Below are 16,335 nucleotides of genomic sequence, written 5' to 3'. Positions count from 1 at the left end.
ATGACACCACAGAACTTGCCTGGTCACTGCAGAGCTTATCTGGTTTCAGCAAAGTTCATTCTTTGTTGGGATGATGCTCAGAGGGAAGTCAGGGCCAGTCACTGGTGACCTGAAGACATCTAGTTGGTGGGCTATGAAAGTGCTACATAGCAGGCAACAGTATACAATTGAGTTCATTGGCTGTTTTCCCCTAAAATCAAATCCCCTTGAGGTACACATTGGACTTCTCCATCTTCCCGCATTACCCACCAAGTATATCCGGGTCCCTGAGTGTCGTGGTTTAAACCAAGTCCCCCAACTCCCGGAGAGTTAGGAAGGAGAATCCAAAGAATGTAGCCCCCACGGATTGAGATAAGAACGGTTTAATTGCTAAGGCATAACACAAAACCCCTACTGCCATTTACTACTACAAATAATAATGATACAGCAAACAGCAAGTGAAAAGAATACAACACCCCACCAGCCACCGACCCATAACTCACTCCACCCTGCCTGGCCGAGCACCATGTGCTCCCTCCTCCATTTTTCTCCAGAGCTCCACCCCTCCAGCCTTCTCTTTCCCAGTATGCCTCCTGGGCATCATGTGCTATGGTATGGAATACCTCTTTGGCTAGCCTGGGTCAGGCGTCCTGTCTCTCCTTCCTCCCGGACTCCCCTCCTCCACCTGGCTGGAAAAAACCTTGAACAAAAACACCCTCAAAACATGCTCAAACCATGACATTATCCACCCCTTATTCCATACCATTCACGTCATGCCCAGATCTCACATTTCCAATACACAATCTCTCTTAAGTCCACCCCTCGATCATGAGACATCTCTATGTTGCATCTCTGGAATGATGGCCTGAAGTATCTGAGCCCACCAGGCTCAAAATCATTCACCGTCCCCTTCAGTAGTTCTACAGCTTGCTGCTGGGGACTCCATACAGCTGCCTTCCACCTCCAATGCTTCCAAAGCACTGGAGGGGCCCAGTGGATCAGATACCTGGCCATACTGTCCCACATGCCCTGCCACTCATGACTGTCCAGCCTTGGGAACAGTCTACTGGTGCTCCTATGTACTTGTCTAAACTTAGACAAGACCCAAACCTGACTCTGCTTAACTTTTGGGATCGGACAAAATGGTTGTGGATGGAACACACTCTGTGTGTGTGCCACCATGCCTACCACCATTACAATTAGCAGGCAGATCCCAAGGGCACCCAAAAACCATTCAAAACCATCAGAACTCTCAGATGATGCTGCTGCACTTGTCACTGGGGCTGATGTAGCTGCCGTGCTTGCCAGTTCTCCCACCACCAGCTTCTCTTCTCCCGAGTCCAGATCTTCCTTCTCTGCCTTGCTGGGAAATGCTGCGTGGTCTCCTGCATCCTGCTGGGGCTCGGCGGGTGACTGCCGGGGAATTTTCTCGGCCACTGCGGGGTTCGGAACGGCGGCAGGACTCGGTTCCTCCTCTGCCTTGCTGGGAAGTGCTGCGTGGTCTCCTGCATCCTGTTGGGGGTCGGCGGGCGACTTCCGGGGGACACTCTCGGCCGTCGGAGGGTCGGGAACGGCCGCAGGACTCATCCCCCCGGCTGCCTGATCCCGCTGCTCAGCTACCGCCCTGCTCCGCTCCTCCCCCGCCTGCTCCCGCTGCTCTGCCACAGCCGTTTGGCTCCCCGTGCCGCTCTCCCTGGCAGCCTCAGCTGCCGGCAGCTCCCGGGGCCGCTCCTTCCTGGCTTCATGCAGCTCCACACAGACGACGACGAGGATAAAGACAAGGACGGCGAAGAGCAGTGGGACGGCCTGGTACAAGTCCAAGTCCACGGCCACGTCCATCCCCCCCTGCTGCCGGAGCCCCACCGTATTACAAGCCTCCGACACAAAGTACAGTGAAACAAAAGCTTTAGCCCAAGCCTCATGACTGACAAACACAAACACATCCAATCCATACACAAAGTACCCGGCAAAATCCCGAAACAGCGAGATCCAGAGAAAAACCCCTAAGAGCCAATAAATCAGCACTGTGACAAGAGACCATAAATCCGCTCAGATCTGTTCTTATCTCAAACCCTCGGGCCCCACGTTGGGCGCCAAAAAATGTCGTGGTTTAAACCAAGTCCCCCAACTCCCGGAGAGTTAGGAAGGAGAATCCAAAGAATGTAGCCCCCACGGATTGAGATAAGAACGGTTTAATTGCTAAGGCATAACACAAAACCCCTACTGCCATTTACTACTACAAATAATAATGATACAGCAAACAGCAAGTGAAAAGAATACAACACCCCACCAGCCACCGACCCATAACTCACTCCACCCTGCCTGGCCGAGCACCATGTGCTCCCTCCTCCATTTTTCTCCAGAGCTCCACCCCTCCAGCCTTCTCTTTCCCAGTATGCCTCCTGGGCATCACGTGCTATGGTATGGAATACCTCTTTGGCTAGCCTGGGTCAGGTGTCCTGTCTCTCCTTCCTCCCGGACTCCCCTCCTCCACCTGGCTGGAAAAAACCTTGAACAAAAACACCCTCAAAACATGCTCAAACCATGACACTGAGCAAAAGCAATCCCGTGAGTGGGTTTGCCTTTACCTGAAGCAGGAATAACACAGACTGTCTTCCCCAGCAAATTCTTTATGTGCAACACAGGAACTTTATCCCCTTCTACAGTATGTAAAAGTTCTGACTGGGCTGGGCCAGCTCTGTTGGCAGATCCTCTGGTTTTGACCAATCAGGTGTCTTTTGGTAAAAGTGTATCCCAATGTTTGAAAGTCCCACCACCCATTTCTCTCAGTGTAGTTTTTAACAGACCACTGTACCATTCATTTTTCCCAGAGGCTGGTGCATGGTGGGGGATGTGATATACCCACTCAATGCCATGCTCTTTGGCCCAAGTGTCTATAAGGTTATTCCAGAAATGAGTCTCATTGTCTGACTCAATTCTCTCTGGGGTGCCATGTCGCCACAAAATCTGTTTCTCAAGGCCCAGGATAGTGTTCCGGGCAGTGGCATGGGGCACAGTGCATGTTTCCAGCCATCCGGTGGTTGCTTCCACCATGGTAAGCACATAGCACTTGCCTTGGCACTTTGCTGGGAGTGATATAATCAGTCTGCCAGGCCTCCCCATTTGTATTTGTACTTCAGCCATCGTCCTCCATTCCAAAGAGGCATTAACTGCTTGGCTTGCTTAACTGCAGCATGTTTTACACTCACGAATAATCTGGGCAATAGCATCCATTGTTAAGTCCACCCCTTGATCACGGGCCCATTTTTACGTTGTGTCTCTGCCCTGATGGCCTGAAGTGTCATGGGCCCACCGGGCCAAAAATATTTCACCCTTATGTTGCCAATCTAAATCCATCTGAGCCATTTCAGTCTTAGCAGCTTTATTCACTTTTTGGTTGTTCTGGTGTTCCTCAGAAGCCCGACTCTTGGGTGCATGAACATCTACGTGGCATACCTTCCACCTTCACATCTTGTCACAGTGCAGCAGCCCAGATGGGTTTCCCCCTGCTTTGCCAGTTGTTCTGCTTCCATTTCTGCAACAACCTCCACAGGGCATTTGCCACCATCCGTGACTCAGTATAAAGTACTGGCAACTTTTCTCATTCAGCAATGTCCAAGGCCAGCTGGATGGCTTTCACCTAGGCAAACTGACTCGACTCACCCTCTCCTTCAGCAGTTTCTGCAGCTTGTTAAAGAGAACTCCATACAGCTGTCTTCCATCTCCGATGCTTCCAAAGCACTGTAGGGACCCAGTGGACTAGATACTTGCCCATTCTGACACACAAACCCTGCCACTCATGACTGTCCAGACTCAGGGAAAATCTATTGCTGATCCTCCTATATCATTATTTAAACTTAGGCAAGACCCAAGCTGGAGGACACTGATTAGCTTCTAAGATCATACAAGATTGGACATTCTCAGGGTGGTCACGCCATAGGCAAAACAGCGACAAACTGGTTCTCAGCAAAAGTAGGAGATTGATTTCAAGGTCACTGAAAGGATATTCAATATCTTTAACTTTTCCAGAATCTTCTCACACTGTAAATAGCATGGTGGGGTAGCAGAGGGTGTGAGGGAATATCTCCTACATAGGTTGACCCTCAGAAAAGAAGGAAAAAGAAAGTTGTGTAATTGTTAAAAAATTCCATTATATGTCTCCCAAAGTATAGTGGTGATGCCCATGCTGAAAAAGCATACCATCGAAGTTCCATGATCAATGAGTCTAGAATCATAGAATAGTTAGGATTGGAAAGGACCTTAAGATCATCTAGTTCCAACCCCCCTGCCATGGGCAGGGACACCTCACACTAAACCATATCACCCAAGGCTTCATCCAACCTGGTCTTGAACACTGCCAGGGATGGAGCATTCACTACCTCCCTGGGCAACACATTCCAGTACCTCACCACACTAACAGTAAAGAATTTCTTCCTTATATCCAATCTAAACCTCTGCTGTTTAAGTTTCAATCCGTTACCCCTTGTCCTATCATTACAGTCCCTACTGAAGAGTCCCTTCCCAGCATCCTTATAGGCTCCCTTCAGATACTGGAAGGCTGCTATGAGGTCTCCACGCAGCTTTCTCTTCTCCAGGCTGAACAGCCCCAACTTTCTCAGCTTGTCTTCATACGGGAGGTGCTCTGGTCCCCTGATCATCCTCATGGCCCTCCTCTGGACTTGTTCTAACAGTACCATGTCCCTTTTATGTTGAGGACACCAGAACTGCATACAATACTCCAAGTGAGGTCTCACGAGAGCAGAGTGGCAGGATCATCTCCTTTGACCTGCTGGTCACGCTCCTTTTGATGCAGCCCAGGATATGGTTGACTTTCTGGGCTGTGAGTACACACTGCTGCCTCATGTTCATTTTCTTATCGACCAACACCGCCAAGTCCTTCTGTGCAGGGCTGCTCTGAATCTCTTCTCTAAAGTCTACTGTATTGCAAGTCATTACCATGAAATACAATGAAACAATAACCTTAGCCCAGGTCCCCCAGCCGATAAACACTGAAACAGCAAATACCGTCTGTAAATAAGGTATGACATGCTGAAACTCCTAGACCAAGCACAACAACTCTGATAGCACATAAATTAGCATTGTGATGAGTGACTATTAATCTGAAACAATTAATGCTTATCACAAATACGATTAGACACACTCCAGTCAGATGTCTTTATTTCAACACTTTGTGCCCCATATTGGGCACCAGAAAGAACTGTCATGGTTTAAGCCCAGCTGGTAACTCAGAACCATGCAGCTGTTCACTCACTCCCCCCCTTCTTCCTTCCCCCACTCCCAGAGGCATGGGAGAATCAAAATAATTTAAACCCCACGGGTTGAGATAAGAACAGGCCGGTAAGTAAGTTATCATAAAAACAACTGCTACTTCTAAACCCAGGACAAAATGTTAATTCTCTTATTTAAATCAAATATTTCTAACTATTTCTATGCAACTTGTGTTGCATAGAAATATGAACAGACATGGTATTTACCTTTTTGTTTTTATGACAAAATGTGTTCACAAATCTGAGGACTAAAATATGCACCATCACCCTTCAAAAAAGCCCAACCCCAAAACAAACTTACAACACCCCCCAACTACATAATTTATTAAGATGAGCAGTTTTCTAAGAATTTAATTTTGTGTTGAACTATTGAAATGCTAATTTTTAAGTATTTTTCCTATTTATTAGCAGGCTTTAAAATTGAGTACATTATTATTACAAAGTTCTTTCTTATTTTTAGCATTGATACCAGACTAACTGTTGAAAAGTAATTTTTGAAAGTATTTTAGTATTCTGGACTGCATAATTAAATGCAGTTATTTATTATCAAAATGTATTGATATTTTGCCAAGTTTATATAGGCCTAACATATAAGCTGTGTGCTGCATGATAGAAGTATTAATGTAGTATGTAATTTATCCAGGATGCTGGTAATTACATTTTTGTGTTTAATTTCATCTAGTTCTAGCAAATTTGCTTACTTTTTTTCTAAACTACATCTCTTTGCAGTCTTCAGATATTTATTCATTAGTTAAGGGGAGAGGGTGTGTGTATATGAGTGAGTTTGTAATATTGCATTTTGTTGAACATAGCCTGCTTTAAAAACTCAACATTATCCTTTATATAAAAAAATCACAAGCCCAACAAAATAACACACAAATGTTTTGTAGCAAAAGATTTTCTTCTGTCAAGCTTCCTTTTCTTTATTAATAGGATTATTGCCATGTGTGGAGACTATTACATTGGTGGACGTCGCTTTGCATCACTCTCGGACTTAATTGGTTATTACAGTCATGTGTCTTGTTTGCTAAAGGGGGAAAAACTATTCTTTCCAGTAGCACCTCCAGAGGTAAGTAGTAAATTTTTTAAATGTCATTTACTTAAATATTAACATCATTAATCTTGCATTTGATTTTGATAGTGTTCTATGAAAAAAACATTGTAGACATCTTCCACTAATTCTAGAGCTGTCTTAATGTATGGTGAAATATAAGAAATATATAAGCATGTTGTTGCTGATAGAAAGTAATATTAAAAAATAGGTATTTTTAAATTAAAACCTTTAATGAGAAAGCTATATACCAGGTAATGCAGATGTCTCCAAATATAGTAATAACACTGTATTTAAACTGAGATAAACCAGAAAATGTGTGGTTCTTGGCTAGTAAAGATCATCATTGTAATGTAGTTAGCCCTATGGTTTTATACTGACTTAATAAAATATTTCAAAATAATATTACCATTTTGTAGCAAAGATTTCAAAATAAGCATCCTGGAAATAACCAAAGCTACTGAAAGCTGGGTTTCTTTCAACTGACCATTCTTAAGACAGTATCAGTAATTAAAACAAACTAACAAAAAATCCCAACAAAAACCCAACTAAAAAAAACCCAAGAAAAACAAACAAACAAAAAAAACAACCAAAAAAACTCAAACCACCATCCCCCCCACCCCCCCAATAAAAATGTTTCTGAATGCTAAACTTTCATAAATTTCCACTAAATGGAAGAAAGTTTTAAAGTACTCTTTCATGAGAATGACATTATTGGCAATTTGATTTTTGGAGAAAATGTGACAGATAATGGCAGAAGTCTAGAAACAAAACAAAAGCTTTTGTAGATAACTTCAGGAATAAAGTATTTCCAGCTCTTACTTTTTTTGACCCTTAAAAACTTAAATATAGCAAAGGGATACAATGGCTATTACCAGTCTTTTGCCTCAGAATACCATAATGTTGGGGGAAGTCTAAACTAGATTGAAAGGTAAAATTAATATCTATGCACTCTTTAAAATTGTAGCCTGTGGAGGATAGAAGAAGAGTTCGAGCAATTCTACCTTACACCAAAGTGCCAGAAACTGATGAAATAAGGTATGTTTTAATAAGAGGTAGAAGCAGTTGTGAAATTCTTGGAGTATTTATAAATACTAATTCTTTTAGTACATGTTCACTATGCTTGCGTTTTTTTCCCTTCCGCGCCCCCCCCGATATAGCAATAACATTTTTATTTTGGGTATACTGTTTGTATTAATTGTAAAAAGAGTTATGTTTAATGGCTAGAACTATGAAACTTAGTCTAGAAGTAGAACATTGCTAATTTCAAAGGCTTTCCCACTTTGAGAAAAATGTAAGTTTATGCATGAAAGAATTCTATATGAAAATGTCTCGTAAGGGTTTGAAATACATTGGCTCTGGATTTGCCTGCAGAAGTAGCTAGTAACAGATAAATAGTTCAAGCAAAACCTATCTTGACCACTACAAAGAGAATGTGAAAATTTACTCTGATAAAATGAATAACAGTATTTTTAGTGTCTTAGAATCATAGAATTGCAGAACAGTTAGGGTTGGAAGGGACCTTAAAATAATCTAGTTCCAACCCCCCTGCCGTGGGCAGAGACACCTCACACTAAACCATGTTGTCCAAGGCTCTGTCCAACCTGGCCTTGAACAAATCCACAGATGGAGCATTCACATCTTCCTTGGACAACCCAATCCAGTGCCTCACCACCCTCGCAGTTAAGAACTTATTCCTTATCTAAATCTAAACTTCCCCTGTTTAAGTTTGAACCCATTACCCCTGGCCCAATTTTCTCAGCCTGTCTTCATATGGGAGGTGCTCCAGTCCCCTGATCATCCTCGTAGCCCTCCTCTGGACTTGTTCTAACTGTTCCATGTCCTTTTTATGTTGAGGACACCAGAACTGTACACAGTACTCCAAGTGAGGTCTCACAAGAGCAGTGTAGAGGGGCAAGATCTTCTCCATTGACCTGCTGGACACGTTCCTTTTGCTGCAGCCCAGGATATGGTTGGCTTTCTGGGCTGTGAGCACACACTGCTGGCTCATGTGAAGTTTCTCATAAACCAACACCCCCAAGTCCTTCTGTGCAGGGCTGCTCTGAATAGCTTCTTCACCCAACCTGTAGCTGTGCCTGGGATTGCCCCGACCCAGGTGTAGGACCTTGTACTTGGCATGGTTAAACTTCATGAGGTTGGCATCAGCCCACCTCACAAGCATGTCAAGGTCCCTCTGGATGGCATTCCTTCCCTCCAGTGTATCAACCGAACCACATAAGTTAGTGTTGTCAGCAAGCTTGCTGAGGGCTTACTCAATCCCACTGTTCACGTCGCTAACAAAGATTTTAAACAAGACCAGTCCCTGATGGACACCACACGTTACTATTTTCCAACTGGGCATTGAGCTGTTGACTACAACTCTTTGCGTGCAGCCATCCATGCAGTTCTTTATCCACTGAGTGGTCCACCTATCAAATTGATGTCTCTCCAATTTAGAGACAAGGATGTCATGCAGGACAGTGTCAAATGCTTTGTACAAGTCCAGGTAGATGATGTCACCTGCTCTACCCCTGTCCATCAGTTCCATAGCCCCATTATAGAAGGCCACCAAATTGGTCAGGAAGGATTTCCCTTTAGTGAAGCCATGTTGGCTGTCACTAAGCACCTCGTTGTTTTTCATGTGCCTTAGCATGCTTTCCAGGAGAATCTGCTCCAAGATTTTGCCAGGCACAGAGGTGAGACTGACTGGTCTGTAGTTCCCTTGGTCATCCATTTTTCCCTTCTTGAAAATGGGGGTTATATTTCCCTTTTTCCAGTCATTGGGAACTTCACCTGAATAATATAATTTTTCAAATATGATGGACAATGACAACTTCATTCACCAGCTCCTTCAGGACCTGCAGATAGATTTTATCAGGTCCCATGGCCTTGTGCACATTCAGGTTTTTTTATATGGTCTCGAATCATATCCTCTCCTACAGTGGGCCTAAGGTTTTCATTCTCACTCTTCCTGCATCTGCTTTCTGAGACTTGGGTGGGGGAGTCAGAGCACTTGCCGGTGAAACAAAGGCAAGGAAGTCATTAAGAACCTCAGCCTTCTTCAAATCCAGGACAGCCAGTCCTCCTGATAGGTTCCAGAGAGGGCCCATGTTGTCCATAGTCTGTCTTTTATTTTCAGTGTAATTATAGAATCCTTTCTTGTTATCTTTCACATCCCTTGCCAGATTTAATTATATCTGGGCCTTAACTTTCCTAATCTGGTCCCTAGCTTCCCGGCCAATTTCTTCCTTCAAATAAGGAAAAAAAAGAAACAACTTTACCTTTAATGTTCTGTCACTCATTCTGTTGCTTGTGCTTAAAACCTCTGTCTTTGAAATGGAGCAAGAATGAATTATGAATTGGGAATTGGGTTCTTGATAGAACCCAATTAGCCTAAGATTGTAGAGAAAGGAATATGACAGCTTTATATCCTCATTGGGGTGGAAGTTTATCCCAAGGTTGCATGTCCAGTCTATTCTGACCTCTTTAAAAAACACTGTGAGGATATACACCTTTGAGAATATCTTCTAAGTATACAAGTAGGTGGTAAGACAGGAGGAAACTACCTAATTGTGTATTGCAATTATGGCTTATTTCTATTCTTATGCATAGTTGGATCCATCAAGTCCAGTAAATGCCTAATTGCACCTACCAACTTAGGAGAAAAATAATTTAATTATTCTGTTATGGTAACAAGAATTGTAGGAAATTATACCTTTTCTATATCTTTAAAGACACTGCTAAAATGTAAAGTTATGTGTGCTGGGATAGGATTCTGATATCTGCATGATAAAATACTTAGGTTCATAGCAAATTTGGGACAATGTATTCTGGTTTAGGTGAAATTAATATACTATAATCTCATACTATAATATTCTCTTTGGCTTTAGTCGGAGAATAATGCTGATAACACACCAATGTTTTAGTTGTTGCTCATTAGCACTTAAGCTGATCAAGGACCTTTAGAGTCTCATGCTCTGCCAGTGAGGAAGCACAAGAAGCCAGAAGGGAGCAGAGATAGGACACCTGCTATGGAAAAAATGTCCAGGGAGTTCCAGCAACTGAAACAGGATATATCCAACTCCCCACTTAAACAGACCAATGTGACAGCTATTAACAGTAAGAAATAGAGGCTATTAACAGTCAGCTATTAACAGTTGCTCAAGAGGGAAGGTATAGAAAGTACCCAAGAAGGGTACCTGTGGTTTTACCATCAGCATCATGTAGAAGACACGGCAAAAGCACCCCATTGTGAATGGTCCAGAGGCTCCATGAATCTCAGGAGAGGGTACTTCAAAGACCCAAAAGGGTACCAATGGGCTTTTGGTATTGCTGACTTGGAGATGGAGGAAATTATGCAGCTGCTCTCTCTGAAGATCCTTCTGTTGTGGGGCTGCTGAAGATCAAAGAACATGTACCAACCGTAACCAGAACAGTGTACCGGGGGAAATATCACACCAACTGAGACTCCCTGATTCCCATCCATAATCTGATCCGTAGACTGGAGAGGCAGGGAGTGATCAGCAGGACCCACTCACCCTTTAATAGACCCATATGGCCATTGTAAAAGTCTAATGGAGAGGGGAGACTAACAGTAGATTATCATGGCCTAAATGAGGTCACACCACAAGTGAGTGTCGTCCTACCAGACATGCTCAAACTTCAATATGAACTGGAGTCAAAGGCAGCCAAGTAGGATGCCACAATTGCTATTGCCAATGCATTTTTCTCAATTCCTTTGGCAGCAGAGTGCAGACCACAGTTTGTTTTCACTTGGAGAGGTATCCAATGCACCTGTAATCAACTGCCCCAGGGGTGGAAACACAGCCCTGCCATCTGCCATGGATTGATCCAGACTGCACTGGAACATGGGCAAGCTCCAGAACACCTGCAATACATTGACGACATCGTATGGGGCCATACAGCAGAGGAATTTTTTGAGAAAGGGAATAAAAATCCAAATCCTCATGAAAGCTGGTTTTGCCATTAGAATAAGGTTAAGGGACCTGCATAGTAGATAATTTTTTGGGAATAACATGTAGGGATGGACATTGGCAGACCCCACAGATGTGATCAAAAAAATAACAGCAATGTCTCCACCAACTAATAAGAAAGAAACACAAGCTTTTTTAAGTGTTGTGCGGTTCTTGAGAATGTACATCTGTCATGGGTTCAGCAGTAGCTCATGCTCTGCCAGGGAGGAGGGAGAGATAGGGCGCCTGGTCTGGGCTAGTCGGGGAGGTATTCCGTACCACAGCACGTCCTGCTCAGGGAGGGGACTGGAAGCTGGCCAAAAGGGAAGGGGTTAACACTCCAGGCTGGGCTCGGAGAGGGAACTATAAGCTGGCCGGGAGGGGAGGGGTGAGCTCTCTCTTCCGGGCTGTGCTGGCGGGTGGTATCGTATTCTCTCTCCCTGTTTATTTCCTCTAACATTGATTTGTTAGTGGTAGCAGTAGTGATTTGTGTTATACCTTAATTGTTGGACTGATTTTACCTCAATCCATGGGAGTTGTATTCCTCCGGCTCTCCTTCCCATCCCTCCGGGAGTGGGAAGGTGGAGGGGGGGAGGGGAAACAAAGGAGTGTGCAGATTTAGTTTAAACCACGACAACATCCCAAACTACAGTCTGATTGTAAGCCCTCTCTATCACGTGACCTGGAAGAAGAATTTCAATTGGGGCCCTGAGGAACAACAAGCCTTTGAACAAATTAAACAGGCTGTGAAGATGGGGAAGTCTGGTGTGTACTTCAAGGGGATTTAATTCCAGGTGAAATCAGCCAGCGAATTCAATTAAGTCTGTGGAGGGTGGGGTATAGATGCTCTCATGACCATCTATTGTGGTTTAAGTCCAGCTGGTAACTCAGTACCAGGCAGTCGCTTGCTCACACTCCCTTTTCTTCCCTCCCTAGGCAGGATGGGGAGGAGAATCAAAAGAATGTAAACCCCACAGATTGAGATAAGAATAGTTTAACAACAAACAGCAGTGTCCAGTGGACAACAAACAGGAAAGTCCAGAGGATTGCCATGAGGATGATAAGGGGGCTGAAGCACCTCCTGTCTGAAGACAGGCTGAGAAAGTTGGGGCTGTTCAGCCTGGAGAACAGAAGGTGCATGGAGACCTCATAGCAGCCTTCCAGTATCTGAAGGATGCCTACAAGGATGCTGAAGAAGGACTTTATCAGGGACTGTAGTGATAGGACAAGGGGTAATGGCTTCAGATCAAGACAGGGGAAGTTCAGGTTTGATATAAGGAAGTAGTTCTGTGAGGGTGATAAGGCAATGGAACAGGTTGCACAAGGAGTTTGAGAATGCTCCATCCCTGGCGGTGTTCAAGGCCAGGTTGGACAGAGACTTGGGTGATATGGTCTAGGGTTAGGTGTCCCTGCCCATGGCAGGGGGATTGGAACTAGATGATCTTAAGGTCCTTTCCAACCCTAAGTATTTGGTTCTGTGATTCTATGCACAATGCAATTGCCACCCACTGACTGATACCCAGCCTGACTCAAGCAGTAATCAGTCCCTTCCAGGTAACTTCCCCCACTTTATATACTGTTCCATGCTGTGGCATGGAATACCCCTTTGGCTTGGTTGGGTCAGGTGTCCTGTCTCTGAACTAGTAGTTGATGAGCTTCAGTACCACATAGCTATTGCCTGTATCCCTGATGCATCATGACTTGATCAAGAATTCCCCCTGTTCTCCAGTGAAAACTTTTCATATGACCTTGAGCTTGTGGTTTAACCCCAACCAGCAACTAAACACCAACAAGTACTAGAGCAGTGATTTTCCTCGATGGATGCCTTTTGGTTGTTTTTTCTTGCAGTTCCTGTAATCTAGCTTCTAGTCTCCAGGTAGTTTTACCATCCCATTTCATGCAGATAGAACCACAGGGTGGCATGTGGTGTGTGCCACTGGTAACCCTCTCCCTTGAACAGAAAGGATGACTCTTAATAGTCAAGACATTGGTCAATATGAGTAAGGAAGTCCTATCATTATTTGGTGTCTGGGACAACTGTTGGGACAGTTTCTCCACAGCTGAGATGCAGGCCTGTAGGGAGGAAGCGAGATTCTCTTCAAGTTCTGAGTTATCTGGCCAATCCATCCACATTTGGTGCTTCCATGTCCCCCCAGCTCATTATCACCAGGGTATTGGTGTATGATATTGGTGCACTCGATATAGACTTTTGCCACATGGACTGCATGCACTGGATTTCATCTGGGTTTTTGGATACCTGCTATAGATTGTCCCTGTCATGGCTAATTCCCTCTGATACTGGATGCCTCTCTCAGTGCTCAGTGGTGGTCCACTTGTTTCAGGAATTTGCAAGACCTTCCTTGAAGGGATACCTATCCTTCACACTTGACAGGAGTTGCCTCCAAAGGCTGAGGACTCCTGCCCATTTTCCAATCCCTTTGTCAGTGGCCTTAATCGCTATCAAGGGATTCCAGTTGTACGGCTTTCTTACCCTCTAATTCCTGACTGTTTGCCCCAGTATCCCAGCACTGGAGCAACCAGCTGATAATTTGCTTGCCTAGTTGACAGCTTTGCATATCTCACGCTTCACTTAAAGATAGGGTTCAGGTGGTTTCATTCTCCTTTATGACTTCAGTCCATTCCCCCTCCTGCTCTTGTGACTGCTTTGCAGAACAGGTTGTCTCTTTTGATTCTTTCTTCTGCTTCCTCTTAGGAGAAGCTTCATCCCTTACTAAACAAGTTGATTTCTGCTTCCATTGTTTCTTTTTAATTATGGAGGTGGCTGGGTTTCTGGTTTAGCCACAGTGTCTATTGGTATGTTTTCAGATCTAGAGGCCTTCCTTTCTCCTTGATGGTGCTGAATAGTACAGAGCATTGTTTGGTAGGTGCAGGCCAGGCCCCAGCACAGTGCGATAAGATGTGCCCCTCTGGAATAGCCAGAGCATCTTTATTTTCAAATATTCTATTGCTTCGTCAGGATCTGGGAATGAATGAAGTCCCAGGCCACTGGAGATGACAACCTTTCTACATACCTGCCCATGTTCTCCCACATGCCTTGACACCCATAACCAGACTGCCTCAGGGGCCTGGGTGATATTCCTAAATAGTTGGTTAAACTTGGAAAAAGCTAAAACAGTATTCCAAAGAAATGCCACATTTTGTTTTCCCAAGGATGTTCAAGATGCTGAAGAATTATTGTAACAAGGGAGAAAACATGGAAGAAGGTGGTGAAAGTGCCATTCTGTATTTACTCAACAATAAAACCTCTCAGAGGAAGTGTTTTCATGAGATGATTCCTGAAGTACAGTAATGGCATTAGTACAGAGCCCAAATACCAAATAAAGCTCAAAGTAATAATACTCCCAGGCAAAACACTGCTAAGCATTGCAGAACACAGAAACTGCAAAGCCAAACCCAGTCTTGTACAGCAAAAATGAGAGCACAGCACAGATCGAAGAAACTAATGATGAGAATAGATAAATCAGTATTGTGACCAGCAATTGTGGTGGTGCATCCCTCTCCCCCTTTCCTGGAACTCTCTGCTTCCCCAGGAATTCCTGTTAGGCCCCAGCCTTTGCACTGGTGCAAGGAGGTGGATGACTGAGAGCTCCCTAGCTGTACCAAGAACTATGGTTGTCTGGCAAAGGCGGGGAGCATCACACAGAGATCTGGAATGTTGGGTACTATCTGACAGAACCAGGAACTCTGTTGGGATGATCAGTCACTCAATGACAACCTGGAACATAAGTGTTGTGCAACTGGTAGAACCGACACAGAACTGAGGCCAGCATGGAAATTCACTGATAACTAAAGCCAATTATCTTATGACCCTGTAAATAGTGGTCACAAGAGAGAGAGCCTCAGTGCTCTCCTGGACCTCAACAGGCTGTGACAGGGTATCTCCCTCAGTGGGATGCCTCTCAGAGTCCGTAAAATCTCAAGTTTATGAAATAGGACTGTTTACCTGTTACTTCTGTTTACTAATAGTCAAGACTGTTGAGGAATGCTGAGAAAACTGATGTGAATATTTTCACTGAACCTGAGGTAAATTTTACCAGGATCCTTTTATATATAAATATTTATATACAAATATATGTACATTGATTTGGAGAAAACTCCAAGAACAAACTCGACAACAGAGTTTCAAGTTGACAAGCAGGTATTCTTTATTGCGGCACCGGGAGACACAGGGGATAGCTCCTCCTAACGTGTGTCCCCGTATTGCTATACAGGCTATCCTTATATGGTCGCTGGGCATATTACATCATTTTCCAGAAAGTTTCCCGCATGCATACAAAAATGTGATGGTGGTCTGTAAGGGTCATTTACTTTTTCCAGCTTAATGAACATTACAGATATAGCAATCATCTTGTCCTTCTACTTATCAATTAGTTTAAGTGCTCCCATCCTGGCTATCAGCTGGTCTCAGATACTCCCCATCCCCAGGTCCTGTTTTCCATTCTGCTTTTCTTACACCTTTTGTACTAAGGTCCTAAGGACCTGAAACCATGTCAACTAATTTCAGGTACTGCAGCAATTTTCCATTACAAAGCCATCAAACTTAACATTACTTAGAACTGATTACATTTTGTGCTTTTGTGCCTCCTTGTCTCAACATGTATATATATGTCTGTGTGTGTGTGTTGGTTTAGGTATTTGATGACTTAGGAGCCTGGTGCTTTCAAGCCCTTGTCCACGTGGAGGGCTTCAGCCACTCTGATATCTGTTGGAGGGATGGCATGGCTGAACCCAGAGCAGTCAGGAAACCTAAGGCCCAGAAAGAATTGAGTCTGGCTAGGTTGTTAAGGGTAATAGGAAGGGCTTCTATAGGTATGTCACAAACAAAAGTCAGACTAGGGATAATGTGGGCCCTCTCCAGAAGCAGCTGGGAGAACTAGCTAACCTGGATTTGGAGAAGGCTGAGGTTCTCAATTACTTCCTTGCCTCCGCTTTCACCAGCAAGTGCTCTGACCACGCCACTCAAGTCTTCGAAGGCAGATTCAGGGACTGTGAGAATGAAGGCCTTAGGCCTTCTGTTGAAGAG

General features: G+C 44.2%; 1 protein-coding gene across 5 annotated transcripts in view; it reads left to right on the top strand.

Annotated features, from left to right (window-relative positions):
- Positions 1–16,335, top strand: part of LOC117438219 (ras GTPase-activating protein 1-like) — a 167,211-nt gene that overhangs the window by 63,082 nt on the left and 87,794 nt on the right. For all 5 annotated transcript variants that reach the window (XM_034073721.1, XM_034073720.1, XM_034073718.1 and 2 more), the window contains exons 3-4: positions 6,201–6,336; positions 7,286–7,356. In XM_034073721.1, the coding sequence (XP_033929612.1) occupies positions 6,201–6,336; positions 7,286–7,356 (207 nt within the window). The remainder of the gene's footprint in view (positions 1–6,200; positions 6,337–7,285; positions 7,357–16,335) is intronic.

This window comes from Melopsittacus undulatus, assembly GCF_012275295.1.
Source record: "Melopsittacus undulatus isolate bMelUnd1 chromosome W unlocalized genomic scaffold, bMelUnd1.mat.Z SUPER_W_unloc_2, whole genome shotgun sequence".
In the NCBI taxonomy this organism is placed as follows: domain Eukaryota; kingdom Metazoa; phylum Chordata; class Aves; order Psittaciformes; family Psittaculidae; genus Melopsittacus; species Melopsittacus undulatus.
Note: the sequence above shows the minus strand (reverse complement) of the source record. Positions and strands in the feature narration are given on the sequence as shown.